The sequence below is a fragment of the Phalacrocorax carbo genome, chromosome 4 (assembly GCF_963921805.1).
Source record: "Phalacrocorax carbo chromosome 4, bPhaCar2.1, whole genome shotgun sequence".
Taxonomy (NCBI): Eukaryota; Metazoa; Chordata; class Aves; order Suliformes; family Phalacrocoracidae; genus Phalacrocorax; species Phalacrocorax carbo.
Window position 1 is genome coordinate 14,090,149 of NC_087516.1, and position 25,698 is coordinate 14,115,846.

At 39.7% G+C, this 25,698-nt stretch overlaps 1 protein-coding gene across 3 annotated transcripts in view; it reads left to right on the top strand.

Moving 5' to 3' along the window:
- The window catches only part of C4H4orf50 (chromosome 4 C4orf50 homolog), a 53,182-nt gene extending 27,807 nt beyond the window's left edge, over positions 1–25,375 (top strand). For 2 of the 3 annotated variants that reach the window (XM_064449115.1, XM_064449117.1), the window contains 3 exons: positions 8,208–8,450; positions 9,488–9,899; positions 25,120–25,375. In XM_064449115.1, coding sequence (XP_064305185.1) covers positions 8,208–8,450; positions 9,488–9,877 — 633 coding nt within the window. In that variant the 3' untranslated portion in view covers positions 9,878–9,899; positions 25,120–25,375. Of the gene's footprint in view, positions 1–8,207; positions 8,451–9,487; positions 10,201–25,119 lie in introns of those variants that run through there. The other variant, XM_064449116.1, reaches the window with a different exon arrangement.
- Positions 25,376–25,698: the final 323 nt, after the last annotated feature.

A 25,698-nucleotide genomic window follows, 5' to 3' on the forward strand; every position in this document is an offset into this window, starting at 1 on the left:
TACTCAAGCAGAATCTTGCTGGTTAAAAGGGGAAAACAATAATGTATTTTGCCTTATGCATTTGTAAAATATTGGGAAAGTGGCTGCCTACCACAACAGAACATGGAATATAGGTTCATACTGGTTTTTGTACTTCAGCTAACAAAATGCACTGCAAAATGGGTACATAAAGATAATTTATTATTCAATGACATTGACATCTATTTTTCATCAGCAGAAGTAGAGGTGTTCATAACAGATATATAGTGTAGTAAATCCACAGGATTATTTATCTGATTATTTTACATTTTTATACACAGAGTGGTATTCTGTACCGCTCTGAAGAAGCTTATTCTTCTAGTGTTATTAGAGTGTTGCAAGCTATCACTCAGTCATACTTGTTTCTGTGGCAAGAAATAATTTAACTGCATGTTAAGGAAAAGGCAGATTGTAAATGGCATTCAATTTCCCTGTAGTAATTAGGAAAATAAACAAGAGAGTTTGCTGGTTCATAAACATTTTTTTTTGCTTGTCTTCTACTACCTATGTTTGATTAGTCAAAGTCTATATGCTTTGAGTTTTCCTGTGCTTTAGGTTTTATATTCCTTCATATCTACATATACCATCTTCCTATCATGAGCGATGCTGTCAATGTAAGATGAAAAGGCAGCATGGTTGCAGGATGGGACAGAGTTCTGTGTCTGACTATGTCTCCTTTGAGTATGTCAAGTCTGGGTCCACCACCACCTCGCCCAAGCTTACACTCTGAATGAATGTTTTATGTGACAGCAGTTAGTAACTCATCTGTCAGAAGGGAGATAATACTTCACTGCCTTCAGATATTTTCTCAGACATTGCTGTGATAAATGAGCATTAGTGTAAAGCTTCCCAGTATAATAAATATCAAAATACCATGCACATTCACACTGCCTCCCTGAATGCCTAACTATCACAAAAATTAGCAGCTCCAACAGGAGAGAATGAAATTGAATCTATATTCTGATAGCCAGTGAGTTCATTTGCAAAGTAGGAGCTCCACATTCAGTTCCTTACTTCAATAGATATTTAGCTATTCATGCTAAGTGGAGCACAAACCCTTTCCCATAGTATCCAGCACTGTAGTGGTCAGAAGCCCTACTTAGGTTCAAGCACACTGGGATTCAAGCCTGGTTTTTTTGGATCATGCAGAGAACAGGCTGGCTCTTGCTGGGCACCATGACACTGAGGTTTGGACCATTCTGGTCTGTAATTCCATGTGTAGCAGGGGAAACCTTTCATGCCAAGGCAGATCTCATGAAAAACTTAGGTTTCTATGGATCAGTTTTCCAACAGAAAACATTTCAGTGAGAAAACGTCCAAGTGTCACTACTCCTAATTTAATAAGTAATGGCTACAATCACAAAGGAGACCATTTCATATTTATGTAAGACATGCCTTGGGTTTTAAAAATCCTGTACTGAATTCTGTACTCATATGTTAAACTGAGATGACTTTTCGTCTTTGAGGATTCATTTTTTGTGTTTTAATTCTTATTCTTGCTGGAATTCACATCTCAGATTCCAGAGCTATGCTCAGCTTTTACTTACATAAAACATCTTTGAAAGCTGATTCCCTTCCTTCCCCACACATTTTCACTTCTAAATCATTCCTAACATTAGAATGCTTCTAGAGAAAACCTGGTGGATTGATGCTTCCCCCCCCCCCCCCACCTTAAATTAAAGGTTTGCAATTGACTTTATTCGTTTCTGGACTCAGTGACAAATGGAAGGCTGTTACACATTGGCAGCAGACCTGCCTGCTTTGGCTTACTGATGAATTTCAACCTAAAGTTTGCAGTGATGCATGAAGGGCTAATCCAGTGGCCTCTGAAGGGAAAAGGGATTCTGTATTCAATTCAGTGCCTGGCCTTTTGTAGTGCAGTAAAAAACTTTGTGCCTGGTTCTCAGAAGAAAATATGTTTTAAAATTCTTTTAAGACCTTTTTTTTCATCTTTGCATGGAATTAGATGGAGGTTGGTTAGGTTAGATTGGTTAGCTGTGTGCTAGGAAGCTCCAGCTTCAGTGGAGGGTTTATGGGCTTCAACAAGTTATTCATGCTTAAAGACAAAATGAACTTCAGCTCTTTGCTCATTCCAGACACAGCGGATATTTGGTCGTTCCCTTCTGTTTGCCAAGAAGATTTTTCTTCCTAATGCTCTTCCCAATTAAAATACTAAAACACAAAAGCAGTGTGATGCAAAACCAACCACCTTTGGAGCTTCTCCTCAGACTTCACTTTCAGCATTCGAGACTCTATTCTCAGACACTACCAGTCACTGTTGTCCCAATGGCTTCATTTTGCTGATTTGCTCTAAATGAAAACTTCAGATAAGTTTGGTTCAGTAAAAGAGCATGCATTTTGAGTTTTGTCATTCTTGATTATTTTCACAGTCTAGTGTTACATTCAAATGTTTTTGATTGAGAAATAAAATTTGCTTGAATCATGATTTTGTTCCAGCAATGTGCTTTCCGTTGAGGCCAGATTACTGGGGTAATCTGTCAGTTTTCCTTCTCTTAATATTCTTTTCAAGTCCCTGTAAAGACGACTAGATTTTTAATTACTTTTCCTCACTATAAAACTGTACACCATGAAGCTTTTTATTTGTAATTTAGTTTAATTGAGTAATTTGGTGTAATTTAATTTAATTTTAGTTTGGTTTATCATAATAAACATATACTATTGCACAGAAGAGGTTTTACTTAAATTCTTTTTATCCAGAGAAAACACCTGTGTCACTGCAGAGAAAGCAAAAATTGTGTGCAGGATGGTGAAGAAAAGTTTCATTGTGTCTGTCTCTCAATTTTGAAAAAAAAAAAAGCTTTTGGGGAGCCATAGGAATGACAATGTATGTCTAATATGGACTTGAAATTTTGGAGGCACTAAGAAGTTAATTTCTAAGCCTTTGTGATATATTTTCCTTTTAAAATCTTAAACTGAGAAACCATTGGAGCCCCTTGTGGTGGAGCGATAATAAATTTGGCCAACTGACATAATTAAACCTTGTTTTATTTTGTGTTTGGAAAATGAAAAGCATGTGTCTGAAGGGGACACATCCCAGGGACAAGGGCTGCCTGCAGCGGGTGCACGTGGCACTCAGCACAGTACCGTAGCTGGGATTCGCATGCCCAATGTCAGATACAGAATATGTGGCCATTTTTGGCTTTTTGTCATATCCCATTTTTTTCATCTTATTGGAAAGTCCTTAGCCTCATCTTTATTTTCTTGCTGTTGCAGACTTAATCATGGGCATTATTAACAGTGATTGTTTCTATGCCTTTCCCAGCGGGAAGTAAACAGGACAGCATTCGTCAACTGCTGTTAGACGCTCGTGTTCGCTAAACACCTAACAAAAAGGACTGCGACTGGGGTTTGCAACTACTGGTTTACCTGGGTTGGTAACAGTGGGAAGCAAGAGAAGATGCTTCAGATAATTAATAGGAAATGTGAATGAGGAGGCTTCACTTTTTTTCTGAATTTAGGTGTCTACCTGCAGCTTAAGAAACAGGCTTTACCCAGTTTGACTTGCTTGAACATGCTGCTTTTGATATATTAGAGAACCACACAGAGGAGCAAGAGAGCTTGGCTTACCCTTCATATGAACTCATCCCAGCCAGTGCAGCTGTGCAGTATTTTAGGGGGTTTTCTCTCTCTTTTGGGTTGTGTGTGGAGAAACAGGAGTACGTTCAATTCTTTCCCTCAAATGGCTGAGCCAACATGTCCTGGTTTTATGTCAACAGCCTCTGTCCAGATGACTGATGGCTGTAATGGATAATGCTGCTGTACTCATTCAATTCCATTTCTTTTGCACTGGAAGGCTTTGACTTGATATATTTTATATATTCTTTCCATAGTGGATCTGAAAGCATTGTGGCTATTTGCCCCCATTTCTTAGGGCTGAGAGGGAATTTGTGGAAGGAGTATAGGGATAAATGGTAGTGCTTTTTATTGCTTTTCATTGAGTCATTTTAAACCTTATGGATGGAAAGCTGCAGGCAAAGAATGTGTCCAGTGTAGTGAATTATTTGTTTTATAGAATAGGGAATGAATGTGCAGAACAGTATAGCTTAATCCTCCTTTATATCAGGGGATTTCTTCTGAGATACTTTTTGGTAGAACAATGCTGCTTTTTTTTTTATTTCTACTCATTTCTTTGGAAGAAACCACTTACTGCTCTCCCATGAATCATATTTGAGGGAAACAGGCCTGAAATAATAAAATGATTTGTGCCTGGCTGGTGAGATCAGAAGCTTTTCTGACACTGAGGGTGAGATATATTTCATGTTTGATGTCTGTACTTCAGACAATCATGGTCTTTCTTTTAATAGTGGAGGGAAAGAGATACTTACAAGGTGGTATCCTGCCCGCTTCATGTATCTACTTTAGATAAGGTGAGAAGAGTTGGCGAGGCTGGACTCCACTGGTTGGGAAGTGGCTAGGAGGAGGTATGCTTCGGTCAGATGAGTCCCACCCTCAGAGGGGAGAATGAGTTTAACTTTGGGGTTTCAGTCTTTTGGGGATGGTGTTGATCAAGACCAAGGGACCTTTCAAGATAAAGCTTTTTGCACAAAGACGCTTCTTTTTCTGACATTACAGAAAGTGTGACTTGAATCATTGGAATTCCAAGGGGATGAAAGAGAGGAGATGATGGCTGTTGTTCAGTAGTTTTTGTAAAGGGTAAAATGCATTGCTAAGAGATGTGTTTTCACCTTCAGAAAGATTATTAAAAACACTGAAGGGTATAAGATATTAATTAAAAACTGTAAAGGGCAGCCTGGCCTTTCCACTGAAATAACTGGTAAAGCTGCTCAATAATTATGTAAGTGGCTGTTTGTACAGAGGATATCTTAAGAATTTGTGGTGGCTGAGGAGATGGTACGTACTCAAGGCAAGTGCCATTTTGAAGTAAAATTGGGTTTGGTTGACAGAGATTTAGGTCTGTCTCCTGACTGCATATATAATACAGATATTTTAGCACTGGTTTTTGCTCTAATTTGTGGGCAACAGCATCCATTTTTTCTGGAACAGTAAATGCGAGTAGAGTAACAGCCATGATTAAAAAGAGAAAAGCTTTAAAATCTAGTCTTCCTTCATTTTCTGATAAACATTAGAATTTAGGTTAAGATAAAATGTGTAGTTAAAAATATCCAGATTAATTGAAAAATTTTATTCTTATCTCTGACACTACTGAGTTTTTATTTTTGTAATGTTGGGGGAAGGTAATGTTTGTTTTTTATTATGCCAGTCCTTTCTAGAACCTGGCAGTTTGCAAGTTTACACTTCCTCAGATTTGGTGGAATATGACAATTCATTTCCTCCTAATGTGTGGAAACTTTGGAGGAAAGCAAAAAATATCAGAGAAAAACAGACTTAATATTGTAAATGAATATATAAAAAATTAAAACATGAATAATTAACTAATGGAAGAACTTCATGTCTGAGCATTGAGACAAAATGCAGGATTTTTGCTTGGCTACATCTGTAGTGCTATAGAAAATCTGATCTTTAGTGTTTCACAGTCTTACAAAACACTGAGGACAAGCGTTTTTGAGAGAATCATACCAGCTTTCAAATATAGCACCGGCCATACGGTGAAAACTTTATCAGTGTGGTAGCAGCTTCGCTCATCAGGGTTTGCATTAACCCACCCTTATACTGAGTTTCACTACTTTGGCTGCAGCAGAATTCAGTAATACCAAGAGGCAAAAAAGAGTTTGTGAGTTGAACGTTTGAAGGAAATAGAAGGAAAGGAAAGACCCTGCCAGGAGGTTAATTTTCTAGAAATGAATTTTGGCAGTGTCACACCTTTGATTTGTGGTTTTTCTGGCAGCTTTACCAGCTCTCCTGCCTACAAGGAGGACAGTATTTGCCTTTGCATGGGTCACTGAGCTCCAGAACTTTTTCTGCTCCTGCTGACTCTCATCTATCACCAGGGATGCTTCTAACAGTGCATCCTATAGTGAAGAAATTCTCATCAAATAATTTTAGATCCAGTCCCTTCATGCCACAAAACATTTCAGGGCTGCCCTTTGTAACTCCTCCATCGCTTTCAGCCAGCCGGAATTTTTTGTGAGTGCTGGAGACATACGGCACTCGCAACCTTGGTTAGAAACCAAGGACTTCTGAAGCCTTCTCTGGCTTCTGCGTTTACAGGGGAACACCAAAACTTATAGCTTTCACTTTTGGACTGATCTATGCCTGTGATGATAGGGTATAACTGGGTATTCATACCACCCTACCTAAATAAATGCTGTACCCAGACAGAGTCACAGATTCTCTGTGTAATCAGTGTAGAGTAAGGAAGTCTTTTAGGGAAGAGCAGCAATCTAAATTATGTGCCCAATGTTGGTCAATATGAGTGGCTCTTCAACTCCTGGATGCCACGATCTTGTTCCCAGGCACCATCCTGTTGTTCAGCCTCTAGTAAATGATCCAGGTGGTAGCTGCTACTGGGGAGTGTCTCAGCTGGCCAAACATGCTTACATGTGGTACTTTTTAATAGGATCAATGACCAAAATTCAGCAGCAATTGTTCCCTCCGGTCATGGTGGGGAGCCAAGAATAGAAGGTGAAATGGGACCAAAGGCAGTGTTGATTGCTTGTGTTTACCATTCACGTTCTCTCATGCAGTGTATCCTGGGGAAAGGTCTGTCCTGCAGCACAATGGGTCTAGAGACACAGCCCACCCTCCTGACCCTGCGTGCTGAATACCAGTGTGCTGGTGTACTTAAGAATTATAAGGCACATACTTCAGGAAGCCCATGAGCTTTGAGGGTTGCTTTGCAAGCAGCAGAACAGAATGATGACCTTTTTCAGGTCTGGCTAGTTTGTACATGTCAACAGCTGGGATTCAGTGTCACCTCCAAGGCTATGGGACAGTACAGCACCACCGATACCTGTATGCTCTAACCCTGGTGTTGGAGCTGCTCTTGAACTGCTTGCATAAAGCTCTATGGTGATCACTCCTGCCAGACTTCCATTCTTGGCAATGGCAACAGCTTACACACTGTACATCCTTCTTCATGCTGTAACAGAATTATGTTTTGATGCATAAGCTTGTCAATAAATGCTCATCTTTTGGGGGCAAGCGCAATCTTACACCACTATGGCATTTCAAAATCTGTTCTTTTTATTTTTAATGGACACAAGTGATGTAGCTAATGGTTGTTAAAGATGTACAGAGGAAAAACAATATAGTGTTTTAAGCAAAATGTGCTTTATATTAGGTGGCCATTCCTGACCTGGCATATTTATAGTATTTGCATTTCAGGCGCTTTTGCAAGAGGACTAATGACAATGAGGTGATAACTCATAATTAGATATATTAATTTTGGAAATAAATAAATGTTTTTAAAAGCACAAGGCTGAAACTGTCATTAACAATCTTAAACTTGTTTATCTGTGCATTTGCAAGAAACAAGTAACATTAATACTGTAGCTGTAATAAATTTGTATTTGGATGATAAAATGCTACTGCTCTGTGATAGTGATTTACATTCCGGGAGATCTTTTTCTGCTTGCAACTGTATGAAATGGTGTGTAATTAAACAACTGCCATTTCTCTCTAAATTTGGCTTCAGGTCAGTGAAGATATTCAAGAAGAATAATGTTTATTGTTGTGTTAAAGTTGATTTGGAAGTGAAATAAGATCGACTGAATTAATATTTTTCAGAATAGGAGAGTCTGCTTAAGATTTCATGCTGTTGAACTAATACACTTTGGAAATCCATTCAGCTTAACTTCCTTGAGCTTTCATAGGTAGACAAACCTGAGTTTGTTGAGTAGGGTGGAGTGAGAGAATATGTACGTGAAAGAACCATGTTAGAAATTTTGAGATTCTTCAAGAGGAGACCTAACATGCAATTTTAAAAATTAGTATTTTCTACTTTTTATCTAGGTTTTCTTAATATCTAGATGCAAATTTTGGCTGTAGTTAAAGCGTAGAGGTTTATTTTGTTTTGGGGAAGATTTCATTAACGCAAGATTCCTTTTAGACAGATGCAGGAATGCTATTTAAAATAATTGGTATATTATTTTTTTTTCTTATTTTAGTAGATGCACTTTATTTACATTTAATTTCTGTGAACACTTATTGTAATGAATTCATCCAAGTGGCTTCCACTAATCCAAACTAAACCTCATTGGAAGACTTCTTCTAGCTTGAATTTCTTAAAATGCTATTTTCTCTTGCAGATGCTTCCTTCTTCCACAGACATTTCACAAGCCAATGGACAGCCACAGGATCATGAGGCGTATGTCAAAGTGAATTGGATGACTGAGTCAACACCTGCAAGCTCTCAGCAAGAGGTGGATAGCACCCGCAGTCCTCACATCACTCTAAACACGTATTCTGGTTCGCCTATAAAATTAACAAGCCCAGAGAGGATCATAGCCTTGCATCGAGAACTAAGACAAAACCATCAAAAAAGTTACCAGGTCAGTAAAAATTTTCTCATAGTTTTTAATTTAGTACATATAGATATTTGAATGATTGCTTCTAGAGATGTGCAGTTGATTTTCAGTTTAACAAGCTGAGGATAACAAATGCTTAATGTTTTTCATTATGTGTTTTCTTCTCCATTGGTTAGGAATGGCTTGGGTCTTGTAAAAATAATTAAAAGGTTTTGTTTTCATCATGGTATACTCTCTGGTAAGACAATCTTTGAAAATTGTTGGTTGTTTAAAAAAAAAGTTTTGTTGATCTTGTCCTACCTTTTTTCCTCCAATTCCTTTTTTTTTTTCAGTGATCCAATTATTCCTATGCCCTGAAGCTCTTTATAGTAATTTCCATTAACTGCAGGAATCCTGTTAAGAACAGAGCTGATCAATTGCAATTGCATTTGTGACAGTCTGCTACTAAACTAAACATGCAGGAGATTTCACCCTCTCTGAGACAACAGAAGCTCTCCATAATTGTACAGAAGCAAAATTCAAGTATGCAATTACTGGAGCCAGTTAGCTAGGCTAGTTACAAATAATATTCTACTGAATTTCCTTTATAATCTGGGATTAAAAGAAATGTAATAAAACAAATAAAAGCATAGTTTCTGCTTTTGGAAGATACTGAAATGTCCTTTTAGTTAAGAAATTTATTGTACAATGAAATGGTGACTCAGAATTCCAATAACATGTAAAACCCTGAAGTTATTTAGTCCAGGGGATATATGTGACAATTCATATCCAGTTTCCTGATCATTTTCTTTATCACAGTCACAAATAAAAGAATCAATGAAAATATTGTCATAAAAGAAAATTATTACGGAGAGCAGAATGCTAGTAGTTCTTGACTGACCCGATCTTTGTAAATGCAGGGATTTTCTTTTTGTATACATCATGTGAGCTTTAATGAAATCCCAACAAGAGCATGAGACAGACCAACTGTACAATTATATGGGAAGCTACAGCTGAAATCAGCCACAACGCATAGAGTTGTGGACATCCAAGGTTGTTCTCATTTCTTCTTTCTTCCTCAGATACCTTCAGTTGTCTCCCCCAGCTCAAATCTGAAGGCTGACTGCAACCTGCCTGTGATCCACAAGGAAGCCCCTTGGCCTCTGCTGTCAAGGATGAAGGATGCACTGGCGCCTACAGAGCATAATGTTTTCTGGGCCACGAAGGGGAAGGATCGGTTGTTGAAATGTGATGATGTATTTTGGGGTCAAATAGGAAATCAGCATGCAGGTGCTATTCCCCAGGGAATGAAACAGAAAAATGCCATTATGAATAAGGCATGGCTCTCTAGAGAAAAAACAGATGGCTCAACCTCAGCTACCACAGCAAAAAGCTATTTGTCAGACGTGTTGTCAGCAAGTAATAAAGGTCGAAATCCTGTGGGGAGAAATCAGCTGCACAGGAAAGAATAAAACCCGCAGAAAATAAAACAAGGTAAATCATCTTAGCAATGTGATTCTCCCATTGTTACAAAAGTACTAATAATTTTTTAAAACAAAGATATTTTACTAGTTAGCATGGCCAGCAACTAGTTTGAGATGACTGGAAGATTTACACGAAAAAGAGCTGTAATGCTTTTTATGATCAAAATTTCATAGAACATTTGAGGTCACTGAAACCTATGGATTTTTCAGTAGCCAGGCTGCCTCCCCATTTTCTTTTCATCTCTTGTTTATGATTTGCTTTTCTTTTAAGTGAGACTGTGAAATGACCTATTAAATCACTTTAACTTTTATGTATAACCCATTTCTTCAGTGTACAGTGGCAAGTTCTGAAAGAACACCTGGCTTGCATGACTTTCCTCTGGAACTTAAGGAAGTGTCATGGACTTCCCAGAAACATATTTTACAGAAATTTTGGAGTAGTTTTGATGTTAGTGTTTTGTTAGTGTCTTGGGATTTTGGGGGTGGGAGGAAGTGTTCAGGCTTTGGGGAGTTTTGGGCTTAGGTCTTTTTTTTCTTTTGTTATCCTGCTGACCTACAGCAGGGTACTCAGGTAGGTGGTGGTATCTGTAAAATAGCATCCTTCAGTTGTTACTTTTAAGCTCCTTATTCACATTGCAGCTTAACTTGAGTCATTTTACTGGACATGTTCCTGACCACATTCTTCAGGTGACTGCTTGGTCATCATGAGTACATAAGGGCTGAGTTCAAGGGGTGGATAATACAGGCTGCACCCTGTGCTGCCAAACCCCGACACCTACAACAGGGAGAAGTGAATGCAGTGCCAGGCCACCTGTGCTAGCACAGCTGTGACAGCGCTTCCTTGTAGTGTGGCTCAGAAATAGATGTGGTCTGGACTGCACGAACCTTTGATGCATCCTGGGTTTGGGAGGGTGGAGGGAAGAATGTGTCTATGCAGGTGCATATGTGCACTGATGCCAGTAGACTCTGGGAAGTTTAACTGAGCATAGTTAAACATCCCTAAACACTGAAGTGTCATACTGGGACCCCACCAGAGTTCATACTTTTGGAAAACCCCCATTATTCAAATCTCCCAGCTGTCTTTATTTTTATTAGAAAGGGCATTTTTAACACACTGTTATGTGGCACTGTTCCTGGGCTCATCCTCTGCCTCCATTGATTACCCAGTTGATTCATAGTGTGTTACTACTTTGTTTGATGCTGCTTTTCAGGAGCCAGAAACAAAATGGTTTTGAAGAAATCTTAATGCACACAACTCACACTTTATTGTGGGAAACCCATCTTGATTTGCTCAGTAAGGTAGCGGTGCAATTGCTTACAGCAGCAACTGAATTGGTCTTCATCCAACATACCTTTAGAAAATACACACTAGGTGCCCAGGGAAACAGCCCCTAAGCAGAGGAGACACCAGTGAGGTTCTAAAATCTGGCCTTCTGCTCTCATGTGTCTTTCTCTTCTTCCTAATGCCTGACCAGCACTTCTGAAGACAGATACACCTGATACCCAGCCACCAGCTGCCTTGTTAAATATTAAGATACTTTTATGTGGAAAAACACTTGTAAATATTTCACATGGTAACTTTTATATTGATGAAATGATGCTTTAAGAATTAGCACTTATGAGAACTAGCTTTTGCGCTTTATCTTGCTGACAGTAAAATACAGGGCCTGGTAGTTCAGGCTGGAGATCAGATTGTAATGCACAAAGTGTGCTAATAGTAAGGGTATTAATAATAATTCTCAGTGATTATAAGATAGTCTTTGTTATCCTAGTGTAGCTATCTACTTTGTGATTGGGACCATAGTAACTTATCATGAAAGTAAGTATGTCTCAGTCCAGTCCTTTTCTATCAAAGACCAGGGTGGTTCATTTTAAACTTCAGACTTCATTTTAAGCTAATTAGGTTACTTGGCCCCATTCTTCCTCCTGCTGGAATTAGTAATTTCCTGAAAAAGGGCTACAGACACACACAGGTGCAGACGGGGGAGCAGGCACTTGCAAGTATATTACCTGCATGGAAGCACTGTGATGCAAAATAGAGTGAAGCAATTCCTCAGGCAAATGGATTCTGTGCTGACACTTTGTAGCTTTGCTTCACAAGTCACAAATTTCAGTTAAAATTCTGTAGCCCCTTGTGTTTTAAATTTTTTGAGACATCCATTCTTCCTACCACAAAGCATCATTTAAATATGTGCAGATACCACAGTTGTCATTTGGGCAGTTGTTTCAGCTGCTTTTAATTTCTTTTAAGTTAAAATGCAAGAGTTTAGATACTATGGTGAAGGAATGCTAATAATTTAACAGCAAAGTTTGGAGTACTGCATGCAACAGCATTAGAAAAGGTGGGTCAGCTAAAGGTTTTCTTTTTTACACCTTTATACCTCCTCCATTTTTTCCCACTACTGAATGGGCAAATGAGAAGCAATAGTCGGATTATGCCAAATAATTATGCGCTAATTGATGTACAAGAAGACTAGATGATGCATTGCACCATCAAACAAGGTCCTTCAAATTCTTTAAATACAGTCATTTATAGAAACCAGCTCCAAAACATACAGTGGCAGGCCAGATGGTGTGTGTAGTGGTGCCTTGCCAAGCTGAGGTCCTTTGGGAGTCTGAACTTGCTGCATGACTCATTCAGAATAATTAATATTGCCCCTTATTCTGTAAATTATTTGGGGTTTTTTGAAATTAAGGGTGATCACTAGCAGTGTGCTTACGGAACATATCTGAAGAGTTGATTTGGTTTGGCTCATCTGTGATCTGCAGTTTGTCATCCATGGACCCACCTGAGCCAAATGGCATTATCTGTGCTTGACTGGATGATCAGGACACTTGGAAGGCAGCTGGACAACAGTATGCTTCCTACTGTCAGAGGCTCACTGAGCCTGCTTCCCATTCAGGCTCTTCCACTTACAAAGAACTTGTTTGAAACAGCACAGAAAACTATTTGCTAGGGTCAATAGTTCACATCAAATGAGTGTTTATTTACATATTCAGGCAATATTTGCATAGTTCTTTTTCTCTAGACTCGAAGTCCCTGGTACTAAAGTCAAAATATTTCATTTTAGCAGCAAAGTAATCTCTTTTCTCTCTAGTTTTAACAGAAGTATTATTTAGAAATATAAATGCAATACATGGAAGTAGTAACCTGAAATGGTGCATAGTGCTTTTTAAAGGCTGTGTGAAAGATATACTTTAAAAGGAAACTCTCGGTGTACCAGAGGATACAAATGCACTGTAGAGTATTTTGTCCCCCCTTTGAGGGCGGAACTGGAATTTGAAAATCAAAAACCACTGGCAGGAATAGCCATTCTGCTATGACCAGTGTAAAAAACAGACCAAACTGAACCAAACCAAACCAAACAAACAAACAAAAAAAAAAAAAGGGGATAAAATCCATCACTTTCTTCCAACACTGAAGAAAATTTGACTATATTCTCAGCAGGTCAGGTAGCTGGTAGTGTTGACTTAAGTCCATCTTTCTTGCAATAGCTTTTTCTTGGGAAAAAAAGAGAAAACAAAAGGCTAGAACAGAAAATGGAATATTTCAGAAACCTTGGCCTATTACATTTAGTGAGGAATATTGTCTTTCCCTGGTCTGTAGCTCTGGTCCTATCTGTCAGGATAAAGGTGAACCACAGAATAATGTGTTCGTTTACATATAAATTGTATAAAATATTTTTGTGCATATATATATATATATGCATAATTGCATGGGGATTGACATAAATAAAGGTAGTATAAAATAATAGGGAGAAGTCACTTTCTGCAGACCTTTCTCTCTTTTTTCATTTCTTTCTTTTTTCCTCTCTCCTTTGGGATTTGCCAATAGAAGTAGGGACATCAGAAGAGACTGGGGGGTTTTTATTATTATTTTAAAGACTGAATTTAAACCTTAAGAGGAAACGATGACTGGCAGTGGGAATTCTGGTTGTACCTTGACTCCACTGCAGGTTGAAATCCAGGTATGTATCAGTCTCTCTTCCCTTTCCCAAATACACTAGTTTCCATGGGAAGGAAACTCATGTGCTCCACCTGTCAGCCCAAGTGTGGGTGACGGAGGACCAGGCCAATGAGGGACACTTGCCCTGTAGCATTTTAGCTCCCTATTGTCTTTTTTGCTGCTGAAAGAGGGGAATAAAAAAGATCAGTGGTTGTATAAAATATTCTCAGTACGTTTGTCTTGCTTTTATATGCATAAGCTATTGAACTTTTACTGGGTGGGAGTTAGGCATCACTAGGGAAGATGCCAAGCTCCGACAGTGGAAGTTAGACTGACTTGCACCCTTGTTAAATATCTCTTGAACTGTATCCAATGTGGTATTTCATGCAATATAACCTATCTGCCTTTGGAAACTTAAATTTAGCATAGCAAGTTCTTGAGAGAAAAAGGTATGACTTGTGGAGTAAGCAGCTCTTAAAAAGAAGAGGGAAAAAAAAAGGAAAAAAATAGCTAGAGGTTCTTATTACAGATGATGGGTCAGGTTCACCAGGGTGCCACAGCAGCTCAGTTTCAGTCTGGTGATCCAGAGCAGCTGTAAGCCTGGCTTCTCAGGCACTGAAACTGTGTTTATGTTCAAGCCATTAGTGAATCATGACAAACATCTAAGGATGGAGAGAGAGTTCTTTTTTTGGTGGGTTACTGGGAACATTTATTCAACAATTACTCAGAAATTTAGATTTTATCTGTTCTTCCTAGTCCCTGCAGTTTTGGTCACGGTGTGAGAACAGGGAGCAGAGTAAAGGCGAATTTTAGTAAAAGATTCCATGAAGTTTGCTTGGGTTGGGCTTGTATTAATTGCATTTGGACAAGAGCGAGAAGCTTTGAAGTGCTGTGGCCTCTCAGCATATGGCTGTCTGGCAAAGCCTTCTTTAAGTGGGAAGCTCCTGGAGCACATTGTCGATTTTTGTAACGTGGCTCCAAGGCTGAAAGTCACAAGCGATTCTTTCTCACTCTTAGTGAAAGCTGCAGCTAGAAAAGGAGGACGTAGCTGTCTTTTGTTGCCCTCCCTTGCCCCCACCATCTGCTGGCTGCTGCCTCCATGCTTTCCCATCTGTGGGCGGGGAACTCTGTCTCTCAGCAGCCACATCTTTGTTTCCAGCTGGCTGCAGACGATCCTTTCTGGTGAGTGGGCTTTAAAAACCTAGGGGTGAGGCTGCCTAGCTGGAGGGTACCACTAGTGTGTGACTGTTTGCACAGGGAACTTTGCCTGGGGGGCATGAGGCTGTTCTTGTCTCTCAGAGGAGCCTATTTGTAGAAGAAACTGAAGTCCATCATGTGGCTGCTCTGCAATAGTGAGAGGCTGGGGCCCACTTGCCTCTGCCTCTCTTACAATTTTTGTGCCTTTTCCATGCTGAATATGATCACTAAGATTATGTGGCTTCTGAATGAACAGTTAATTAGGGATCTTCTGTGGATGGTAGATCCTTTGCAAATATCAGTTTATGGATGAGCAGACAGGTTGTCTGAGGTACATGAGCTGGGCAGAAATAAATAACAAATCTACTTTATATGACTCCTATATGATCTGGATACCTCATCATTTTGCAAGGCAGAAGTATACTGTCTGTATCCAATAGCTGGTAAGAAGTGTAGAGAAGCCAAGGTCTGACTAAAGAGCTTTAATTAAAAGCACACTGAGCATTATCAACACTAAATTAAGACACGGTCTCATGGAGGACTATTCCTAATTCTGATCTGGGAGGTAGGGGTCTTGGTCATGTATTTTTTTGTGATGGCTGCAGAGGTTTTCATCCCCTAACTTACCTCTCGTAGCTCATCATGGCCCCATTGCCTCCTCTCCATGAAGAGAAATTGCCATCTCCTGACCAGAACAGTGTGGTTGCTCAAGTGATAAATCCCTGAAACCATTTCCGTCAAAATGAACCTGCTAAAGAGCAGATGACCACAGAAGGAGCTCTGCAAGGAGTTCTAGGGAAATAGTGGTGTGTAGCAGGTGGCTGGCTGTGAGTGAGTGTTGGAGAAGGTATTGTAGGCAGTAACCTCTTCAGGTTTTTGAAACCTAAGAAACGAAGCTGCAACTGGTGTGGACAAGTATCCCAGTGTGTTAGGTAGTCTGAATTGGGTTCAGAACAGAAAGTACCTTGTGTGATGATGCTTAGGAGAGCCAGAAAAAAATCACTGCTTATTATATTCGATATCTGCATCTTTCCCAGAACAGCACAGTCCTGTAGTCCCCCTTTTTGACATCTCTGTGAGACTGGGATTTGCACTGACTTTTCCACGTGGACAGACAATTGACTCAACATTTCCTGGTTCTTCTTGGGTGACACAACACCTTTACTAGGCTACAGAATTAAGGTCTTTATTGCTTACAGCTCAGCCAACACTGCAGACCTTCACAGCAGTCACTGTCAGATGTCTGTCTCCCAGGCAGGGAGTTTGTTGTCATGTGTTTAGGAACTAAGCTTAATTCATGCTCTAGGGAGTGGGATTCCGTGGAACATGTATAGGTCTGAGTTAGTCTCCTGAGGTCCCTGATAGTCATGAAGAGAAATCAGCTCTTGATCTACAGGACAGGATTCATCTCATCATCATGTACATCTAAAATAGGCAAGATGACCTGCACTCCAGAGGTGCCTTTTCAACTCACTGACTGTAAAGATAAGTGGAGGGGGACTGCCTCAATGTGAAGTCTACACTGCAGAAGAAAGGGAGTGTGATTCCCTCCCAAAGTACTTTAGTAGCAAATGTGACCAAGGTCATATGGGTCTTGGTTGTGGTGATCTGGTAGTGCCTAGCAGGACAAAGGCTTGAAATCTTCCTCCTGTGTCCCAGGTGACTGCTCTGGGCACTGGACTCGCCTTCTCATAAGAGATAATGGACATTAACACTTGGGAACCTCTCCTTTGTGTTGTTCTAGCTCTTTTTTGAACATTCTAGCTGAGGACTTTTCCTTTGTACTTATACCTTGGATTAAAGATATAGTTTTGTCTTAATTTAGTCACCAACTTTGTTGGATTCACTGTAAGATGTTTAGGTACCAGTTTATAAATATATTAAGTAGGAAATAAAATGTGTATGTAGATCTGAAGCCTTGTTGACCTGACAAATTCTCCTGAGACCCTGCCAGATCAGAGACAACATTCATCAAGTGAGGCATTGAGCGTATGCCAGGTCTAGTGCTAATACTCTGGAGCTTTTACATAAAAATAAACTGGACTCACTGTTCTTTATCTGTGAACTGTGAGCTCCTCTTGAGCTGTGTGTGCTTCCCCTTGATTAGTGAAAAATAGAACAATGCTGAAGAGAGGGCAACAACTTATAAAATAGTGTATTCATACACATGGATTCAGCCTGGGCTGGGGAGAGTTTTCTTCATTGGATTAGTACCTGCAGCACTGCCATTCTCCTGGGAAATCACATAAACTCAGGTGTTTCTTTCAGAGGGCTTCTGACGTCTTTTGTGTTCTTCTTAATTTCTGTGTCCAAAGTAAGGTGATATTAAAACAAACCCTTGTTCGTATGCTTCCTTGGGAGCTTTACATAGTGTAAAGGAGAGAAGTAGCTTCTGCTGCTCCTAAATTAAAAGCAATCGTTCAGATTCCTGCGAGTCTCCGGAAGATGACATGTCTGCTAAGAATGAACACTGCTCTTTGCACTGGCAAACTGGACACTGGGGAGAGAATAATGTGATTGTCAAGACTCATCTTTCAGTTTAATAAACCATTTTGAGAAGAAGGCTCTGCCTCAGTTTAATAATAGTCCTTAAAAAAATTTTCTAAATTCTAGCATGAAAAGAAACACCCCTTTCCTATTTTGAAATAAACCTAGTTTCTTCTGCAGTACTGGGGTACATTGTAAATTAAGGTTTTTATAGACAAATGAGATACAAAAAAGACAATAGCCTCAGCAGTATTAGTAAGAGTAATAACTTCTGTTGTGGATAAATCTGACCCTATTTGAATGTAAAAACTTTCATATTTTATTTCCTAGCCTAACTTTTCCCTCAGAAGACATTGTCTTGTCTGTAAGACTTATTTGAAATGTCACAATATATGTCCTACTATGATTTACCACTTTTGAGCTCTCGGTTGAGCAGAGGTCATAGCAGTATATTGTTTTGTGCATCTCAACTGGGTACTCTGGAAGCTTAACATCAGGGGCTCCTTCCTGCTCCAGAACAATTGTTTTGGGACTGATTACCAAGTCACAGTGTTGTACAGAGTGCCTGAATCTGCTTGCCAATCTCCATTCATTATCAGTGGAAGGAACTGCATTTCCATCTGCGTGCTTTACATTGGGACTCCTTCGCACAGGACTCTCCCCTCCCTTCTGTCCCTTGACAGAGCGTTTATGCTGCTCCCACAGTCAGTGCACCCGGTGTGTTTTCTCTTGGCAGGAAAGTATTTATATCCCCAGCCATTACAAAGGTGACACCCATGCATCGACACTCAAAGAGAATAAAACATTAGTCACAGGGACTTCAGGCCCTGGGAGCTGCACTGCTGCCTTCTGCACATTAAGCCGTGGGATCCTTGGTATTTTTGGATTGCTGCAGCTGAACTCAGTGTTATCTGTTAATGACCACACCAATAAAAAATCAACTTATAATTTATTGCCTAATTTATAGGCCCACCTGATAGACCTATGACACAAGTTGAACTCATGCTCAATGATTAATGTGAAATAAAAAGTAGTGTTACATGGTCTAGTTAGATTAGATGCTCTTCATCTAATCCTTTCACTGCTGTGGTGCTGTGTCACCAGCCACAGCTGTTAACAGTTTTATGTCCTCGTAAAAGACTGTACTTGTGCTGCTGTAGGTTTTCTGGTGAAAAGAAAATCATATTGTAACAAATTATATAGCCAGAGCTTATATAACTCAATAGCATAAGAGATAAAAATTCATAAATATAATCAGAATTTTATAAAAGGATGTGCTTAAACAAATATGATTTTTACCACATAAAATGTTATGGAGATTTTTCAAAGTCTTAAGAAGGCATGAGGTATCCAAATTTCATTGCCTTTCCTTTTCAGTTGGTAACTAACTCCTCTTTGAAAATGTCCCCCAAATTATAGAATTTGGTCATACGTGCCAGATATAATCATATAGGGCCAAAGATGAGGGGTTTTCGTTATTTTTAATTTGGTTTTTTTTTCAGCACTAATTTCCAAATGAAATATTTACCCGTAGGACAGTACAGATAAACGTAGCTGAAGAACCTCAAGGTGGTTTCACTGGGACTTGGCAACATTCACTTTGTAAAACCTGGCAAGTGACAGGACTGTTGAAAAGGCTTTTTGTCACCCTGGGCATCAGGAAGCAACTGCAGAGTTGACCTCTGCGCCACAAGGGCAGTGTAATCCTCAGTCACGTGTTGGCCTTAATGGGAATTAACAGATTCCAGAGATCTTAAATGAATATTCCCATTAGGAAGGACACTTTTCTTCTCCCCCATTTTGTGTGACAAGATCAATATCTCATCAGGGAAACCTTCAATACAGAACATTTTGACTGAGCATACAATAAATAATATTCTCTTAACTGCATTTGGGATATAGGAAAAAGACTTTTCCTATAACGAGTGAGAAGTAGAACAAAGATCATTTCGGAATAAAGTGTAGCTGTTTGATCCATTTGATAATTTCCATCTGGATGGCATTTGTTTCTCTCAGTAAAGGGAATGGGAGTTGCCTATTTCTAGGCAATCTGTTCAGTTTCTTTCACGGGAAAGGACAGTTTAGCTACTCCTTCCATATGGGCCCACATTATTACATTTAACAAACATGTTGTTCATCTTTCATTTTATTCAGACCCTCTAAGCAGTCTTAATTCCTTGGTGGGTTGGGGTGGGGATTGAATATCTTTTTTTTTCCCCTTCCCCTCTCTAGAAATCAGGGAAAGATCCATGATATTCTGTATAGAAAGGTGCTGGTTAATTTACTAAAACAAAAGAAACTTTGCTTGAGGGAGTGGAAAGCAAGATGGTGATGGGCCCAATGATGCTGAAGGAATACAGGTCTGCAAGTGTAGCTCCCCGCTATCATGGGATCCAGGTCATGCAATCTCTGTCACAAATTAAGCAAGCTCTATCTCAGGATTCCCCGTCTAGAACAGTAAATTATTCTGAACAATGAGTTGCTATAATCATAATGTTGTCTTGGCTAACCAAAGAGAGGTTTTTTTTCTCAGTACAATGAAGTGACACTGGTTAATGCTTCATTTTTGCCACTGCCCTGGGACTGGATCTTTTGTGTTTTTAGCAGTTTTTTCCTATTTGTGTCTTTTTGTCTGAGGCAGCCTGAGCCCTTTGACTGGCTTTCAGGAAGACCTGTGTATCAGAGGGGATACATCAGAACTGCTCCACTCTGACACCCTGGGTGAGCATCGAAGTGTGCGCTCTGCTCCCCTCACTGAGCACAGTCATTCCAACATGAATTCCTGTCACCCAAGTTGTCATGAGGTACCCAAGCGCAATAAGCACCTAGGCATTGGTGCTTTGTCCTTGGAATACTTTTACTTGGAAAGTGATTCTCTCCTCTGCATCATAATGTTTTTGGAAGCAGTAGCGTCTAAAACCTTTGAAAAAGTACTGAAATCTCTTCCCAATATCCCTGTGCATAAAAGCAGGAAGGAGCAGTAGGAATTGCTGCTTTGCTGGTTGTAATTTAAGAGGACAATCCTATTTTCTTTAGGAAGAAACAAGCATGGAATTTTTTTCCTTTGGCAAACCCATGTGATGTAGTCTTGCAGAAATGGAGTATCATGTGACTGCATGGAGCTAAGGAAAGGGGCAAAAATTAAGAAAAGGTTATGACTCAGTGCATGGTGTTTTAGGGCCACACCTCCTTCATCCTCTTCTTACTAGTAGACCCTAGATACTGCTTATTCTCTCTTTCTTGCTTTGGTGTGACTTGCTGGGCTCTTTCAGCGGTGAGTCTGAGTTTTGCTTTACAATGCCCACCATCCACAGTGGATGCTGCTGTCGTTGATGTGCCCAGGCAGCTCGACTGGAAGTTCACCCACAGAATGGTTCAGAGTTAAACAGCCTTTTGTTGCTGCCACTGATAATCATTTGCTCTATCAGCAAAAGTTGCAACCTCTACATCAGATCTATGAGAGCATGGACAGCTTCCAGATGAGCTAATTCAGCATCAGAGCTCTGATTTTAGCAGCAATTTCTCCTTAGCATTTTGCACCTGAAATTGTTATTAATTTTAATATTTATCAAACAGCTGTAAATTGAGACCTGTAGTATGCAAATAATTGCATGATCTAAAGTGTGAAGGATGATTATATTCCAGTTCCAGTGGAGGTTTACACTGATTCAGGTAAAGTTCAGTTAGGGCCTGGTTCTCAGAAGATTTCAGTGCCTTGGCAATCACATATTTCATCACTGATTTACAAACTTTGGATTTCAATGCCTAATTCTTATCCATTTTCCTTGCTGCTTGCTGGTTACGTTCAGACTGGACACAAGTAACCTGAGAGGTTGCAGGCTCTGACTGCTTCCATGATGGGTTTGAAGTGAGTCCAGGCCATAACACTCCCGTTTGGGGTGTGCAATCCAAAGCACAAGCACAATTCCTAACTTCCAGAAAAGACTTTTTTTCTTGTTTTGACCTTTAACAATCTGCATCAGTGAACAGAGCCATGACACAGACAGCTGGTAGGAAGGCGCTTGGCTCTTTCGCAGCCTGCATCTGATGCACCTCCCATGTGGGAAGGTGGGATCCCACCAGATCTCACCTGCCAGCTCCCCAAAATGAAGGTTTTTCCCGTATAGCAAAACCAGATCCTCTCTCTGCTGAGGAGTTCTGAGCTTCCCTGTGGCTGGAAATAAAGGATTTAGCCTTAATTCCAGATGGCTTGGCTGTCTGTCTCCTTCAGGAGTGCTCCTAAACTCTTGTAGTGACAGGAGGTGATGGAAAAGAGTCTGGTGAGGTTTCTGGTGACATGGGCTCTTGTTAGTCATGAAGTCCACAAGCCACAGTGGAATTATTAAGGATTCAGGCCTAGCAGGCTGAGTTGGCTAAAAGTATTTCTTTCATACTCAGTTTAAAGGAGATAAGGAGGGAGAGGAAAAAGACATAAGGGAAGAAACGGTGGAAAAAAGAATCCATCCAGGAGCAAAAGCAGAGGCTAATGGAAGAAGAAATGAAGTGGTTTGGGGGGAAAAGGCTAGAAGGAAAACAGGCAAATGTACGTAAGGCAGGACAAAGATTTCTACTTGAATCCCCGTCTCTCAGTTCTGACGATTGTGTTTTATAAATCTGTATATGTTCTTAATTCTTTAGCACATATTTAATTCTTCAGTAAGGCATAGTTAAAGCCAGAAACATTACAGTTTGTGGTGAGGATACGAACAGCTTCCTCCAGTGATGGAGGCTTTTTATGCTGCTAAATGACCCACATCAGAAACAAATAATGTAAGTACTGTAGTTGCTTCTCTTTCTCTATGTCAGTGTTTCCATGGAGCATTTTCAGTTTGTTGAAGGAGCAACACACCGTAATACCGGAAATATTCTGGATTGCCTTATGTGTGCGCTGCCTGTGTAGTGATTATGAAGGCAGAAAAAACATTTTTAATTAAATTTCTGGTGGGTGCATTTTAAGAAGCAAATATCATATGATGCATTAGGCTATTCTTTTAAAGAGAAAAAAAAAGGAAATATGTGGAGTCTCCTTTCATTTCCCAGAGTTTCAAGAACTCACGGTTAGGCCAGTTAATGCACACATTTTTCATGTGAAATTCAGCCTCGCCATGCTGGAGGCCTTTGTCCCTCCACAGCACGCAACCAGGATTACAAATCTTCAGGTGGATTGATGCAGATGTGGTAAATTAAATGAGACAGCAAAACGTGCTGTGTACCGAGGGCTGGGGGAGCACGTGTGCCCAGCTGTGTGGAGCCCAGGTGCTGAAGGGCTTCTTGGGGAGGGGAGAGGGAATGGGTCAAAATGAAGAAACAAGTGTTGTCTAGGCAGGAATTCCCATTCATTTTGTTTACTCACCTGGCTGTTGAGGAAAGCCCATGACAACATGTGTTTTCAGCTGACAGCCTTTTCATAAGATTAGCTGTGACAAATACAATACCTTGTTTCCCATGGAGAGAGCCAATGTTTGTTACTGCTGTGTCACTTCAGTTGCAGTTTTGAATTTTCTTCTCTTCCTCTGAAAGCAGCTTTAAATGAGACAGAAGAAATATCTGGTTAGTGATCATAAATTAAACAGCCAGCTGAGTTTTCCTTCCTTTGCCAGACCCCTTAGAGCTCTCTTTGTGCTCTTTAAGATTTTATCCAGAGAAATCATGGCTTTTTCAGTCCTGGTGGTGTGTGACAGTTGGATCTAGCTAATATCTATGCCTTTAATGAGTTAATAAAGTGGGCGGCTTCATTAAGAATTTATTTCATGCCTTGAAGCCTTTTCCAGACCTTTTTATTATGAGGCAACAGCAGCTGCTGCTGGCAAAAGGGGCTCTGCTGCTGCAGAGTCGTGGCAGCACAGGGGCTGTGCGAGCTGCGCCTGTGAGGTACTCCTACAGGTGCTGACGCTGTGGCGTGGGCATCCCTTGAGGAATAAAGTTACAGCATTCAAATTATTGATGCAGTAATGTTGGGAACAATTTCCTAAATCTGGCTCTAGTCTCTCTTGCAAAGTTACATCCTCATGTATTCTGCAAGCGCACACTAGAGCACAACCAGTGCAGGCAAATAGCCAAACTGTTAGGTTGTTTCTCATGCTGAGAGCATGGAAACTTGCTCGTGGGTAGACGGGTAGAAATTTGCTTGTGGCTAGAAAAGGAAGATCCATCACGAAATGGGCCAGCAGCTGAAAGCACATACCTTGGGGAAGAGAACAGGGCAGACTGATACTTTCCAGGGATTTAAATCAATTGCAGCTCAAGGACTTCCTGAAGCAGAGCCGATTCCTATTCGTTCAGTGAACCGTGATAGATTTTTCTTCTATTAGGTTGTCAAGTCTCTCTTCAAACCTGCATAAACTCTTTACATTCACAGTATACCATGCAAAGGAGGTCCACCGCTTAATTACACGTTAAGAACCACTGTGTTCTGAAACTGTTACCAGTTAGTGCATCCTGGCTCTTGTCCTTTCTGGTCTTCCTCTCCGCTTGGATGTACCTTTACCCAAGAATCAGTCCTCACTGTGGAGTGTAAGGTTTGCACAAGAATCTCTCTAGCAAACAGCAGCTTTGTTTACTGTTAGCTTTTGGACTCAAATCTCCAAAACTGTTTCAAGCCACACATAAAGTAAACATTTTTGAAAAGTCCTAAAGCCTTTCTTCTCCAAAATTGCAGGCTTTAGTGTAAGTGGCCACTTACTATTTTTAGGTTCCTTTTAAGTAAGAGAAAGTACTCACTGGGCCCATTCCAGGGTATTTTGCACTCTGGAAATCCTCAGCTTCACAAATTATTTTCTCTGGTTAATACAGACCAGGGGCAAAACAGGAAAAACAGGAAAAAAAGAATGAGACTCTCCTCTTGTCAAGCCTTTAAAGCTGTGGGATGCACAATTAACATCTTCATTATTCCTTTTCCTTTTTCAGTTGCTACCTGTTCTGAAAAAGCTTTTTAAGCCAAAGTCTTTATGGCTTTAAAACACATTTCTACCCAAAAATGCCCAAATACTCATTCTGCTGTTGAACATTAAGACAGACAGTGATCCTTTTTTGGTCAAAGCGTTGTTTTCCTCAGATGCCTGCCTTGAGAATTTAGCAGCTATTTTTTCAGATACTATCTTTATTTCCATGCTATACTATCACATCTGCTTCTTTTCATTTGCTCTTTTGTCTGTTAAACAAAAGTCCGCTTTTGTTACAGTAATTTTACTACCACATGGAAATTTTATTAGACAGCCTGTGCAATACAGAAGATAGTGACTGAGAAGAGTAACTGATAATGTTTTTCTAATCTCCAAAATATAGAATTAATAGGGAAATTCACAGTATTGATAAGGAAATGTTGATACTAAAAAGCTATGTCCCTGTTGAATCAAAGCATTTAAAACGTGCTGAAATTGCAATGTAACTTGAATGCTGTATTGGCCAGGGGTTAACAATTGGCTTAATGGTAAGAGCTCAGATGAAATGTTTTACTGAACTGAGGACACTGTTAAATTGACTTTCCTCACTAAAAAAGATGAAAGCTCCAGCACCTGCATTTATGCTATGTCAGTGATTTGAAAAGCTAATGAAAATAATATTCTTGCTGTATGGTGTTTTTTTTTTGTTTTGTCTCCAGGGATGACTTTACCAGTTGGTTTGGTCTACATTATTAAACAGTGGGGAGAGGCAGCCTGATGGCTAGTTCAGAGAGCTGATGAATTAGGATGTTGCAATATGACTTTCATTGCAGAATACAAGGTAGGTTCAATAGAAATGAATATTTAATGTTTTATCTCAAATGACATTAAATAAGTTTTATTTAATTTCGATGTTGCTTTTTTATATAGTTTCATTTATATATGAATGCTAATTCATATGTATGCTAATTTTTAGGAGTGTTGATTTTCAAATACAGCACATCGATCTTGAAACACTTAATAAAATCAATATAACCATTTCTGATGACAAACATAGATCTGACATTTTTTTGGACAATGGTCACTGACATATAATCTATTCTGTTGCCTTACCAAAAAAAAACCCAAACCAAAACCAGCAAACTAAGTACAAATATATGTCATCAGGATAGTTTTTAAATCAACTATTAAAATTGGTCTTAATAGAATTATTTTATTTTAAGCTGAAATAATAAGTTTAATTATATTTTCTATTCACATTAGAAGGCTAGATCTCTTGCTCTTCATTGCTTCTGGTC